The 15,022-nt window shown below is 44.0% G+C and overlaps 1 protein-coding gene across 17 annotated transcripts in view; it reads left to right on the forward strand.

The window, feature by feature from the left end:
• Positions 1 to 15,022, forward strand: part of DOCK7 (dedicator of cytokinesis 7) — a 211,460-nt gene that overhangs the window by 25,460 nt on the left and 170,978 nt on the right. For all 17 annotated transcript variants that reach the window (XM_056532871.1, XM_056532874.1, XM_056532880.1 and 14 more), the window contains exons 2-7: positions 1,116 to 1,212; positions 1,317 to 1,492; positions 6,858 to 6,926; positions 8,275 to 8,404; positions 10,570 to 10,782; positions 13,089 to 13,174. In XM_056532871.1, coding sequence (XP_056388846.1) covers positions 1,116 to 1,212; positions 1,317 to 1,492; positions 6,858 to 6,926; positions 8,275 to 8,404; positions 10,570 to 10,782; positions 13,089 to 13,174 — 771 coding nt within the window. The remainder of the gene's footprint in view (positions 1 to 1,115; positions 1,213 to 1,316; positions 1,493 to 6,857; positions 6,927 to 8,274; positions 8,405 to 10,569; positions 10,783 to 13,088; positions 13,175 to 15,022) is intronic.

Raw genomic sequence — 15,022 nt, forward strand, 5'->3', positions numbered from 1 at the left:
AGACAATCGCCCCTTTAAGGGCCCTGAAGTCCAAACCTCACAGAGGCTGTTATCCCCTGCACCCCCCCCCTTTTTTTTAAACCCCAGTCGTCATGGTTACCATTGTTATAAGATACATTTTTGTTACTTTATCTAGAAAATTGTATCAAGAAGTCAGTAATTCTTATCTATAAAAGTTCTACAGCAGTGATCTCCAAACAGTGGACCTCCAGCTGTTGCAAATCTACAACTCCCAGCATGCCCGGACAGTTGCATCATTCGCTCTCTTTGAGCACAGTGAGTAAACACCCACAGTGCAGGGTTAAACCTCCACAGAGCTGGGAGAAAAATGTAATGAATGCAATCAAATCCTGTTAGTTTCAAATGGGTTCATTCCACTGTACAAAACTGAGGTGTCCAACTTTGCAGCCCTCGAGCTGTTGCAAAACTACAACTTCCAGCATGCTGGGAGTTGTTGTTTTGCAACAGCTGGAGGTCCACTGTTTGGAGACCACTGCTGATGAACCTCTATAGATAAGAATCACTGACTTCTTGATACAATTTTCTATATAAAGTTATAAAAATGTATCCTATAACAATGGTAACCATGCTGAGAGTTGTAGTTTTGCAACTGCTGGAGGGCTGCAGGATAGACACCACAGTTTTATAGAGTTGAATGAACCCATTTGGAACTACCTGGATTTGATTGCATTCATGAATTTGTTCCCCCCTGCCCTGTGGAGGTTTAACTCTCCCTGCACTGTGGGTGTTTACTCACTGTGCTCAAAGGGAATGAACGATTCAACTGTCCAGGCATGCTGGGAGTTGTAGTTTTGCAACAGCTGGAGGCCCACAGTTTGGAGACCTCTGCTCTTCAGGCCTTTTGTAGTTGGACAGAGAGGGGAGCACAGTTTTATTTTGCCATTCAAGAAATGCAAGCTCGGAAACATAAATTTGGCGCAGCACAGTAGACTTTGTTTCCTGCTCCTGATGCCACCTAATGTCTGAAATACTGTACTACAAGATCTTGCACACAAAAAAAAACAAAAAGTGCTGTATATTTTCCTTATCAGTTAATTGTTTTAATTTGCACTTTTGTTAATATTTTTATAAAATCGATTGTATTGTTTCTTCAGGACCGTGGCCGCAGAGGTACGAAAACAAATCTCAGGACAATACGGCTCCCCGCAGCTCCACAAAAACCTAAGCGTTGGAGGATCGCACCACGCCTCGGTAAGTTTCCATACTCGCTGCGCGTTGATCTATCGGAATATACCCCACCCTGCGGAGTCTGTAACTGCTCTATTATTTATGGAGTTTGTCTTCTTGTAATTCAGGTCCCTCTCACCGAAGTGGTCGACCCGGTGGATTTTGAAGAATATCTCACCAGTCATCCTGTAGTCGCCGACTCTGGCCCTTTAAGAGATCTGTATGAATTTCCCGCCGACGATGTGGAGGTCATCTACATGCCGAGAGAATGCCGGACGGTGGTGTCGTCAGTGCCGGAGGAGAGGTAATTCTCAATCCCCCATTCTTGATGATACAGATATGAGATCAGGCTATGGGAGGACATTAAAGGGGTACTCCGGTGGAAAACTTTTTTTTTTTTTTTTTTAAATCGACTGGTGACAGAAAGTTAAACAGATTTGAAAATTACTTCTATTAAAAAAATCTTAATCCTTCCAGTACTTTTTAGCAGCTGTATGCTACAGAGGAAATTCTTTTCTTTTTGAATTTCTTTTTTGTCTTGTCCACAGTGCTCTCTGCTGACACCTCTGTCCATGTCAGGAACTGTCCAGAGCAGCATAGGTTTGCAATGGGGTTTTTCTCCTGCTCTGGACAGTTCCTCACATGGACAGAGGTGTCAGCAGAGAGCACTGTGGAAAAGACAAAAAAGAAATTAAAAAAGAAAAGAATTTCCTCTGTAGCATACAGCTGCTAAAAAGTACTGGAAGGGTAAAGATTTTTTAATAGAAGTAATTTACAAATCTGTTTTACTTTCTGGCACCAGTTGATAAAAAAAAAAAAAAAAAAATGTTTCCCCCAGAGTACCCCTTTAACCCCTTAAGGACGCAGGACGTAAATGTACGTCCTGGTGAGGTGGTACTTAACGCACCAGGACGTACATTTACGTCCTAAGCATAACCGCGGGCATCGGAGCGATGCCGTGTCATGCGCGGCTGATCCCGGCTGCTGATCGCAGCCAGGGACCCGCCGGCAATGGCCGACGCCCGCGATCTCGCGGGCGTCCGCCATTAACCCCTCAGGTGCCGGGATCAATACAGATCCCGGCATCTGCGGCAGTTTGCGATTTGAATGAATGATCGGATCGCCCGCAGCGCTGCTGCGGGGATCCGATCATTCATAACGCCGCACGGAGGTCCCCTCTCCTTCCTCCGTGCGGCTCCCGGCGTCTCCTGCTCTGGTCTGTGATCGAGCAGACCAGAGCAGAAGATAGCCGATAACACTGATCTGTTCTATGTCCTATACATAGAACAGATCAGTATTAGCAATCATGGTATTGCTATGAATAGTCTTCTATGGGGACTATTCAAGTGTAAAAAAAAATGTAAAAAAATGTAAAAGTAAAAGTAAAAAAAATGTGAAAAATCCCCTCCCCCAATAAAAAAGTAAAACGTCCGTTTTTTCCTATTTTACCCCCAAAAAGCGTAAAAATTTTTTTTTATATACATATTTGGTATCGCCGCGTGCGGAAATGTCCGAACTATTAAAATAAAATGTTAATGATCCCGTACGGTGAACGGCGTGAACGAAAAAAAAAAAAAGTCCAAAATTCCTACTTTTGTAATGCATTTTATTAAAAAAAAAATTATAAAAAATTAAAGGTTTTTCATATGCAAATGTGGTATCAAAAAAAAGTACAGATCATGGCGCAAAAAATGAGCCCCTATACCGCCGCTTATACGGAAAAATAAAAAAGTTAGAGGTCATCAAAATAAAGGGATTATAAACGTACTAATTTGGTTAAAAAGTTTGTGATTTTTTTTAAGCGCAACAAGAATAGAAAAGTATGTAATAATGGGTATCATTTTAATCATATTGACCCTCAGAATAAAGAACACACGTCATTTTTACCATAAATTGTACGGCGTGAAAACGAAACCTTCCAAAATTAGCAAAATTGCGTTTTTCGTTTTAATTTCCCCACAAAAATAGTGTTTTTTGGTTGCGCCATACATTTTATGATATAATGAGTGATGTCATTACAAAGGACAACTGGTCGCGCAAAAAACAAGCCCTCATACTAGTCTGTGGATGAAAATATAAAAGAGTTATGATTTTTAGAAGGCGAGAAGGAAAAAATGAAAACGTAAAAATGAAATTGTCTGAGTCCTTAAGGCCAAAATGGGCTGAGTCCTTAAGGGGTTAAAACAAGTGCAGGCTCATGATATTGGTAAACTGAGCGGCTCAGATTTACTAAAATGTTTACTTTATTTTTTATACCAGTATATTTTTACAACAGTGGAGAAAAGACGTCCAGCGCCAACGCTCGATGCAATGTTCTTTACTTATGGATCAACACATATGGACAATGCACAAGGTGACGCGTTTCGGCTGCAAATTGCAGCCGAAACGCATCACCTTGTGCATTGTCCATATGTATTGATCCATAAATAAAGAGCATTGCATCGAGCTTGTGCTGGACGTCTTTTCTCCATTGTTGTGGATTCTTCAAGAGGTACAAAAAATATTGTGTACCAATTGGTGATGATGCCTGGTACCGGCCCACTAGGTGGTACTCCCCGCAATATAAACAAAAGGTATAACACTATGTGAGAAAAAAATAGTGGTAAGGGAGGGGCTAAATAAAACTTAACATTTATTAATGTCTTGATAAAATATAAAATCACATGATAGTGATGAGTAGTTTGATCAGCTGGGTACAGTGCCACCAATGCGACACTGTTTTATAGAAAGACACTGCTAATAACACAAGTCATCTCCTAGGTTTATCAGGAGAATAGAACCCCTATTGAATCCTCTCTATTCCCAACACGTTTCTGGCGCCCCTATTGGTATAGCGCCTTCCTCAGGGGCGCCCGCCGAGCTGAAACAAGCCGGCATTTCTGCTACTGCAGAACGCTGCGCTCCCGGAGTGTAACCAGGAGAAGATCAGCTTAATCGTACAGCACTTCAGGGCTGAGTACACAGCAGAAATTCTGAAAGCGCTGGCTTGATCTTGTAATGTATTTTGAGCCCAACACATATGTAGCAAACTATATATAAATAAATATTCTGTTTGGCTGCAAAGCAGATGTTGTATGGGCATGTGATACCCCCTTTAAAATTCCCCTGAGGAAGGCGCTATACCAATAGGCACGCCAGAAACGCGTTGGGAATAGAGAGGATTCAATAGGGGTTCTATTCTCCTGAGAAACCTAGGAGATGACTTGTGTTATTAGCAGTGTCTTTCTATAAAACAGTGTCGCATTGGTGGCACTGTACCCAGCTGATCAAACTACTCATCACTACCATGTGATTTTATATTTTATCAAGACATTAATAAATGTTAAGTTTTATTTAGCACCTCCCTTACCACTATTTTTTTTCTCACATAGTGTTATACCTTTTGATTCTTCAAGAGGGATTGGAGTAGCCTTGTCCGAGACGCAAAGCAGGCAGAGGGGCTGAGCTGAATATTATCTCGTTGGCTTTATTTTTTTTAGTTACTGTTCTCTCAGCTTCTTTCACTTTCTTGTTAATTTGCTTTTCCGGACACCTCTGGCCTGTTTACGCTGGCTGGAGGTTATTGGGAAAGCCAGAAGTAGGCGAAATGGGGATGTTATGCAATTTGTGTAACACCCATTGACCTTAAAGGGGTACTCCGGGTTGCAATGTTTTTTTCACCTACTCAGAATGACTGCATTTAAAAAAACAAAACAAAAACAAATTTGACCTATCATCCGCTACTCCCCCGGTGCCTCCAATATCCCGCTCCCAGCCTCCTCTGCGGTCCTTCTCCTGCTTCTATTGGTTGATTCAGACCACTGCAGCTCAACTAATCGCCGGCCGCAGTAATGTCCAGCCTCGGTTAGTGATAGATTGAGCGGCAATATGACGTATTGACTCCCGGCCCTGTCTTCTTCCTGGTACCTGGGCCCAATATGTCACACTGCCGATCAAACAATCACCTACTGAGGCGGGACATCGCTGTGGGCGGTGATTAGCTAAGCGGCAGTGTGACGAGTCGACCTATAGAAGCAGCAAGGGGATCACAGAGGAGGCCGGGAGCAGGATAACCAGAGGCATCACGCCCCGCCCCCTCAATGCAAGTCTATGGGACGTCCGTCATGCTTCCTCCCATAGACGTTGCATTAAGGGGGGCGGGGCATGACGTCACACGGTGCAAAGTCGTGACATCACGCTCGTCCGCCATTGTGGTCGGGCTCCGAAGCCTCCAGTGTTACTGGTGTGAGGTGGAAGCCGTACAGGTGGGTGCAGAAGCAGAGATCCCGGGGGCCCACAGCAGCGGGACCCCGGCGATCTGAAATCTTATCCCCTATCCTTTGGATAAAGGATAACATGTCTAGGGGTGCGGAGTACCCCTTTAAGGCTTCTTTCACACTGCCGTTGTGACACAGCAGTGCAGCGCACGTTTGGGAACCAGGGGAGAATAGCGGGAGAAAAAATACAGCAAGCGCCATCTTTTTCTCCCTTTAAAAAAAACAACGGTGCCCGATGGACCCCATAATAGTAAATGGGATCTGTCAGAACCCATTGTGCCCCGTCTGTAAAACGGGCGTTAAAGGCACAAAGGCAGTGTGAAGGGGGCCTAAAAGGGATATTTTTAAGTGTTTTGGACAGTTTGACAATTCTTCCCCATTCTTAGTCTGTAAAGTCCAAGTTTTGATCAACTATCAGTTTGCTCAAACTGCACCAGAATTTTGCTGCAGGGCGTTTCATCTTAAAGTGCCCCTTTTCTCATTTAGAAAAACTTTTGACATGTCACAGAAACATGTCAAAAGTTTGATCAGTCGGGGTCTCGGTTCTGAGACAGATGTGGAGAAAGAGCCGGGAGAATCATGCAGTAGCGCTCTTCACTCCCTGGATTTTCATCCAGCTTCTGTTAACGGCCCCATAGACTTTTATAATAGGGCCACGGGACAGATCGCCGGGAGCCGGGGAGTGTAGCGTGCTACTGCATACTGCTTTTCGCTGCTTCTCTAGATTGGTGGGGGTCTCAGTAATGAGACCTTGATCGAAAACATTTTTTTACACGTCTTTGTGACTCATCAAATGACAGGTACACTTTAAACCACGCCTCTTTTACCATACCACGCCCCTTCTGTTGGACACTGGGAGTGGAAAGTGCCAAAAACTCACAATAACTGAGTCGGGTAAGGCTGGGTCCACACTACGTTTTGTCCCATACGGGAGCGCATATGGCAGGGGGGAGCTAAAACCTCGCGCTCCCGTATGTGACCGTATGCGCTCCCGTATGCCATTCACTTCAATGAGATGACTGGAGTGAAACGTTCGGTCCGGTCGGCTCATTTTTGCGCCGTATGCGCTTTTACAACCGGACCTAAAACCGTGGTTGACCACGGTTTTAGGTCCGGTTGTAAAAGCGCATACGGCGCAAAAATGAGCCGACCGGACCGAACGTTTCACTCCGGTCGGCTCATTGAAGTGAATGACATACGGGAGCGCATACGGTCACATACGGGAGCGCGAGGTTTTAGCTCCCTCCTGCCGTATGCGCTCCCGTATGGGACAAAACGTAGTGTGGACCCAGCCTAAGACAGTTTTTTGGTGCAAACTATACCTGAATTCTGTCACTTTTCCTATAGTAAATCAGTCCCAATGTTTTTATTATTTATTTATTTTTTCACTTTGTTTTGTTGCTTGCCTTATAGTGAATTGGATCCGCACGTCAAAGACTGTGTACGAAGCTACACTGAGGACTGGGCCATTGTCAACAGGAAGTAAGTTTACTTGTGGACAACCCTACTTGTAATATGAATATTGAGCCAAACTGTTGCAAGAGAAGAAAAGGGAAACCTTTCGGAATCACCTGAATTATTGATTACATTTTCTCCCTGCACTGTTGATGTTGTACTTAAAAGGCAAGAATAGTTCAACTTTCTGTGTGTTATTTTGAGTTACATTGTTTTTGTCTGTAATTCTATTCTGGTTGTTCTCTAAGTTATAATTAATAGACAAACGCAATGTAACGAAATTAATAAAACACACAAAGTTTTTTAGTTCATTACCTCTATTGAGTGAGTAAACACTCACAATGCAGGGGGAAATAAATCTCCAAAGAGCAGGGAGAAAATAAAGTTATAAATTCAGTCAAATCCAGGTAGCTCCAAATGGCTTCATTACACCGTATCAAACTATAGTCTCCAAACTGCAACCCTCCAGCTTTAGCAAAACTACAACTCCCAGCATGCCCGGACAGCCAACGGCTGTCCGGGCATGCTAGGAGTTGCAGTTTTGCACCTGGAAAATCCAGGAGCTAATTTATTCCCAAAACAGCACCCCTCCTTTCCTCAGGTTGTGTTTGGTATTGCATCTCAGTTCCACTGAAGTGACTGGAGCCAAGTTGTAATACCACACTCAACTTAAGGACCAGGCGTGTTGCTGTTTTTGGAAGAAATTAAAGGGGTACTCCAGTGGAAAACTTATTTTTTTTTAAATGAACTGGTGCCAGAAAGTTAAAAAGATTTGTAAATCGCTTCTATTAAAAAAATCTTTATCCTTCCAGTACTTATTAGCAGCTGTATGCCACAGAGGAAATTCTTTTCTTTTTGAATTTCTTTTTTGTCTTGTCCACAGTGCTCTCTGCTGACACCTCTGTCCGTGTCAGGAACTGTCCAGAGCAGCATAGGTTTGCTATGAGCATTTTCTCCTGCTCTGGACATTTCCTGATACGGGCATCAGGTGTCAGCAGAGAGCACTGTGGCCAAGACAAAAAAAAGAAATTCAAAAGGCAAAGAATTTCCTCTGGAGCATACAGCTGCTAAAAAGTACTGGAAGGATAAAGATTTTTTAATAGAAGTAATTTACGAATCTGTTTAACTTTCTGGCACCAGTTGATTTTAAAAAAATAAAATAAAATAATGTTTTCCACCGGAGTACCCCCTTTTTTTTTTTTTTAACTCTTTACAAATTCCTAGATGACCTCCTTAAAGTGTAGAGGTCAGTATAAAAGCTTTTGATAATTCCTAGGGACATGTCAAACATTTTAATCAGTCTGGGTCTTAGTGTTTAGACCCCGACTCGGTCTCCTATTAAACATCTTTCTAACCAGTGCTGTGTATGTGACAGATACCACAAGCTGGGCACAGGCTTCAACCCCAACACCTTAGACAAACAGAAGGAGAGGCAGAGGGGTCTTCCTAGGCAAGTCTTTGAGTCGGATGATTCCCCGGAGAGCAGCAGCTATCAGGATGAACAGGTGCGTTATTTCCTCGTGATTACCTGTTTTAGCTGATGTGGCAGGCATGGAGTTTTCTACCATACTGATTTCTATTTCACCGCTAAAATGATTTTCTAATACTGCCTACATTTCCCATGAATGCTCTGGCTTTGCAGAGAGAGGGTGTGGAATCTCATCACTGCACCTGGTTATCTTATTAGGCTGCTGGTGCTGGAGGTCACCCTGGGGAACTGTTTACTTATTAGCAGGTTAAAGGGAACCAATCATCAAATTTTACCCTATATAATGCTTGGCAAAGCGTTATATAGGGTAAAATCTTTATTTTCACCATTCCCGAGGGACGCTCCTGCCCCCAGAGATGGTGAAGATATGAAGTTACAAACTAGTCACCGCCGCCGCCGTAAGTAGTCACCTGGGCAGGGAGCTCTTCTCACCAACTCCCGTTCTTCGGCCGGGAGCGACGCCCCCTCCGCTTGATTGACGTGCAGCGTCATCGCTCTGCTCCGTCTGTTCAGTGAGCGGAACAATGACGCTGCACGTCAATCAAGCGGAGGGGGCGTCGCTCCCGGCCGAAGAACGGGAGTTGGTGAGAAGAGCTCCCCGCCCAGGTGACTACTTACGGCGGCAGCGGTGACTAGTTTGTAACTTCATATCTTCACCATCCCTGGGGGTAGGAGCGTCCCCCGGGGATGGTGAAAATAAAGATTTTACCCTATATAACGCTTTGCCAAGCGTTATATAGGGTAAAATCTGATGATTGGTTCCCTTTAAGGTTAGTTCACACTACGGCAAAAATTACAGCTACTATACATCCTGATCCCATAGAGATAACAGCAGCAGTATACAGAGAGCTGGAGGGGTATAACTACTATATATATATATAAACAAATTCAATGCAGCACTACTTCACCGTAAAGTCCCGGTGCCAGCCCCTCGACCCGATCACAGTCCAGCAATAGAAGAAAAACTGGCGCAGCAATCAATAAATGCAAAAAATGGTGAGTTTATTCCCACATGTCAAACAAGCGACGTTTCAGGTCCATGGAGGAGCTGAAACATCACTTGTTTGACTTGGAATAAACTCACCATTTTTTGCATTTATTGAGTGCTGCGCCAGTTTTTCTTCTATCCATCTATTTATATATATATATACGGTATATATATATATATATATATATATATACACACACACACACAACGAGCGCTGGAGGAGATATGTGTAACTACTATATATCTTGATTCTATAGAGAGAGAGCTGGAGGGGAGGTGTATAACTTCTATATATTCAGATCCTATAGAGATAGAGCTGGAGGGGAGGTGTATAACTTCTATATATCCTGATTCCATAGAGATAGCAGCAGTATACAGATAGAGCTGGAGGGGAGGTGTATAACTTCTATATATCCTGATTCCATAGAGATAGCTGCAGTATACAGATAGAGCTGGAGAGGAGGTGTATAACTTCTATATATCCTGATTCCATAGAGATAGCAGCAGTATACAGATAGAGCTGGAGGGGAGGTGTATAACTTCTATATATCCTGATCCCATAGAGATAGCAGCAGTATACAGATAGAGCTGGAGGGGAGGTGTATAACTTCTATATATCCTGATTCCATAGAGATGGCAGCAGTATACAGATAGAGCGGGATGGGAGGTGTATAACTACTATATATCCTGATCCCATAGAGATAGCAGCAGCAGTATACAGATAGAGCGGGATGGGAGGTGTATAACTACTATATATTCAGATCCTATAGAGATAATAGCAGTATACAGATAGGGGGACTAATAGGTGTTAATGTCATCCTATAGTTCAGCTGATCCAGGACTGACCACTTCCTTTGACACTTGATCACATGACCCAGTTACAGTAATGAAATGAATGAATGCAGCTGATGAAACAGATAGAGCTGTAGGACTAGGGGGATGGCTAGGACTTTTCTAAAATAAATAAATAAATCTGAGAAATATTGTACACACTGAATTTGGGGCAGATTTTCTTATTAATAAGTTTTTTTTCTGGTAAACCAATTCCTCTTTCTCTCCAGAAATGATGCGGCATTATGCAGGTTTCTCATGTGTTTCTTCTTGTTCTCGGGGGAGGTGATTAGCGCAGCGTCTGGTAACGAGGATACAATGTATCAGGCTAAAAGACACAAATGTTCCGTCTACCCTTGCAGGACGATCTGAAGAGGCGATCCATGTCCATTGACGACACTCCCCGCGGTAGTTGGGCTTGCAGCATTTTTGACCTCAAGAACTCCCTACCTGACGCCCTGCTATCAAACCTCCTGGACCGTAGCCCAAATGAGGAGATCGATCACCAAAACGAACACCAAAGGAAGTCACATAGACATAAAGAAATATTTGCACTACATCCAGCTCAGGACGAGGTATTGGACTTAGATGATACATGGCTGGACATGGGGGGCAGCTGTAATATGGACGCCATAGTGGTGCATGAGAGTGAATGAAATCTAACACCCCAAGGCATGAATCCTCAGATTGTGTGTGTGTAGATATTTTGAAGCAGGAAGAAGCGAGATGGGGCAACCCCTTTAAAGGGAAACTCCGCCCCTAGACATCTTATCCCCTATCCAAAGCATAGGGGATAAGATGTCTGATCACGGAGGTCCCGCCGCTAGGGACCACCACAATCTTGCCTGCGGCACCCCAGACATCCGGTGCACGGATGACTGGCGATGCGGGGTGGAGGCTTGTGACGTCACGGTTACGCCCCGCTTGTGACGTCACAGCCACGCCCCCTCAATGCAAGTCAATGGGAGGGGGCGTGACGGCTGTCACGCCCCCTCCCATAAACTTGCATTGAGGGGGCGTCGCTGTAACATCACGAGCGTGACGTCACAAGCCTCCGGTGCTGCACCCGACCCTCTAAACGAACGCCGGGTGCAGCAGGGAGATTGTGGGGGTTCCCATCGGTGGGACCCCCTGCGATCAGACATCTTATCCCCCATCCTTTGGATAGGGGATAAGATGTCTAGGGGCGTGGGGAACCCTTTAATTGAAAATTGTTAAAGGGGTTATCCAGGAAAAAACTTTTTTTTATATATCAACTGGCTCCAGAAAGTTAAACAGATTTGTAAATTACTTCTATTAAAAAAATCTTAATCCTTTCAGTACTTATGAGCTGCTGAAGTTGAGTTGTTCTTTTCTGTCTAAGTCCTCTCTGATGACACGTGTCTCGTGAACCGCCCAGTTTAGAAGCAAATCCCCGTAGCAAACCTCTTCTACTCTGTGCAGTTCCCGAGACAAGCAGAGATGTCAGCAGAGAGCACTGTTGCCAGACAGAAAACAACAACTCGACTTCAGCAGCTGATAATTATTGAAAGGATTAAGATTTTTTTAATAGAAGTAATTTACAAATCTGTTTAACTATTTGGAGCCAGTTGAGATATATATATAAGTTTTTTTTCCTGAAATACCCCTTTTAATTTTCAAATTTTTTTTTCTACGGCTTCTATGTATTTCTATGGTGATGGACAACAAAGTGTGTGTGTGTGGGGGGGGGGGGGGTATTTTTCAATAAAGAAGTTACAATTTTTTTTGCGCAATGTTCAAGGCTTGTATGAAAATTTGCTACTTTTTAATGCCAGAAAACTGTCATGAAAGCCTTGGTAAATTTCCCCCAATGAGCTTATAATGTGATCCTGTGTTGTGTGTTACTGTGGAGACACACGAGTCTGTTTAGTACTAGGGATCGACCGATATCGTTTTTTTTAGGGCCGATACCGATAATCGGTGGAGGTTAGGGCCGATAGCTTATACCGATATTCCCGTATAAGTTATCGGCTATTTATCCCCCCACGACACCGCTGCAGATCATTGATTTAAAGCGGGCGCTTTAAATCAATGATCTGCAGTGGCTTTTGCTGTGCCATAGACCGCCGCCACCACCCGCTTCTCTCCCCCTGCCTGTCCGGGGGTCCTCCTGAGTCCTATCACCGCCACCGCCCCCCACTGCCACACCGCTCCGCGCCCCCTACCGCCCCACCGCCCCGCGTTGCACCCCCCACCGCACCGCCCCGGCCCCATTGCCTCCCCCATCCCCGGTTTTATAATTACCTGTTCCCGGGGCCCGGAGTCCACTCTACATCTGGCTCCGGTGGCGTCCTCCTGAGCTGTCACTGTGCGAACTGACGGTGACGTCGCGTCACGTCACTCGTCATTGCGCACAGCGTAACGCAGGACGCAGCAGGAGCCAGAAGTAGTGTGGACCCCGGGAACAGGTAATTATAAAACCGGGGATGGGGGAGGTAATCGGGGCGGTGCGGTGGGGCTGTGCGGCGGGTCGGTAGGGGGGCGGTGGCGGTGCGGGGCATTATCGGATTATCGGCAATGTAATTTCCGATACAGATAATGCCCAAAAATCGTGACTATCGGCCAAACCGATAATCGTTTGATCACTATTTAGTAGTTAGGACAGTGTTTCCCAACCAGGATGCCTCCAGGTGTTGCAAAACTACTACTCCCAGCATGCCCGGACAGCCAGCGGCTGTCCGGGCATGCTGGGAGTTGTAGTTTTGCAACATCTGGAGGCACCCTGGTTGGGAAACAGTGAGTTAGGAAATATATTTGTAGGAGATATATTTGTGTTTATGGGTCTGAAGATGACGGCTCAATACTATTCATTTCTTTATTTTACTTTCTGTGACACATAATCTCAATATTTGATCCCCAGGATGAGCCCATTGAACGTCTCAGTGTGCCCGAAGTACCAAAAGAACATTTTGGGCAGCGGCTGCTAGTGAAATGCTTGAGCCTCAAGTAAGTGAAATATCTGACACACACACAGGGTCGGAGGACTTTACCCTACAGGTTGCTGCAATGGCTGCAGTTAGTTACTTTTGATCTACCTGCGGTTTAACCCCTTCATGACCCAGCCCATTTTCACCTTCATGACCTGGGCATTTTTTGAAAATCTGACCACTGTCACTTTAAACATTAATAACTTTGGAATGCTTTTACTTATCATTCTGATTCCGAGATAGTTTTTTCATGACATATTCTACTTTATGTTATTGGTAAAATTTCACTGATATTTGTATCCTTTCTTGGTAAAAAATCTAAAAATTTCATGAAAATTTTGAAAATTTAGGATTTTTCTAACTTTGAAAGTCTCTGCTTGAAAGGAAAATGGATATTCCAAATAAATTACATATTGATTCACATATACAATATGTCTACTTTGTGTTTGCATAAAAAATTTACAAATTTTTACTTTTGGAAGACACCAGAGGGCTTCAAAGTTCCGCAGCAATTTTCCAATTTTTCTCAAGATTTTCAAAATCGTAATTTTTCAGGGCCCAGTTCAGGTTGGAAGTAGATTTTAAGGGTCTTCATATTAGAAATACCCCATAAATGACCCCATTATAAAAACTGCACCCCCCAAAGTATTCAAAATGACATTCAGTAAGTGTTTTAACCCTTTAGGTGTTTCACAGGAATAGCAGCAAAGTGAAGGAGAAAATTCTAAATCTTCATTTTTTACACTCGCATTTTCTTGTAGACCCAATTTTTGAATTTTTACAAGGGGTAAAAGGAGAGAAATCACCCTAAAATTTGTAACCCAATTTCTCTCAAGTAAGGAAATACCTCATATGCGTATGTAAAGTGTTCGGCGGGCGCAGTAGAGGGCTCAGAAGGGAAGGATCGACAATGGGATTTTGGAGAGTGAGTTTTTCTGAAAGGGTTTTTGGGGGGCATGTCCCATTTAGGAAGCTCCTATGGTGCCAGAACAGTGGACCCCCCCACATGTGACCCCATTTTGGAGACTATACCCCTCATGGAATTTAATAAGGGGTGCAGTGAGCATTTACACCCCACTGGCGTTTGACAGATATTTGAAACAGTGGACTGTGCAAATCAAAAATTTTATTTTTCATTTTCACAGACCACTGTTCCAAAAATCTGTCATACACCTGTGGGGTGTAAATGCTCACTGCACCCCTTATTACATTCCGTGAGGGGTGTAGTTTCCAAAATGGGGTCACATATGGATATTTATTGTTTTGCGTTTGTCAGAACTGCTGTAACAATCAGCCACCCCTGTGCAAATCACCTCAAATGTACATGGCGCACTCTCCCTTCTGGGCCTTGTTGTGCGCCCCCAGAGCACTTTGCGCCCACATATGGGGTATCTCCGTAGTCGGGAGAAATTGCGTTACAAATTTTTGGGGTCTTTTTTCCCTTTTACCTCTTGTGAAAATGAAAAGTATAGGGCAACACCAGCATGTCAGTGTAAAAAATTTATTTTTTTACACTAACATGCTGGTGTAGACCCCAACTTCACCTTTTCATAAGGGGTTAAAGAAGAAAAAGCCCCCCAAAATTTGTAAGGCAATTTCTCCCGAGTACGGCGATACCCCATATGTGTCCCAAAACTGTTGCCCTGAAATACGACAGGGCTCCAAAGTGAGAGAGCGCCATGCGCATTTGAGGCCTGAATTAGGGATTTGCATAGGGGTATTCTATGCCAATGATTCCCAAACAGGGTGCCTCCAGCTGTTGCAAAACTCCGAGCATGCCTGGACAGTCAATGGCTGTCCGGCAATACTGGGAGTTATTATTTTGCAACAGCTGGAGGCTCCGTTTTGGAAACAGTAGCGTACCAGA

The sequence above is a fragment of the Hyla sarda genome, chromosome 7 (assembly GCF_029499605.1).
Source record: "Hyla sarda isolate aHylSar1 chromosome 7, aHylSar1.hap1, whole genome shotgun sequence".
NCBI lineage: Eukaryota > Metazoa > Chordata > Amphibia > Anura > Hylidae > Hyla > Hyla sarda.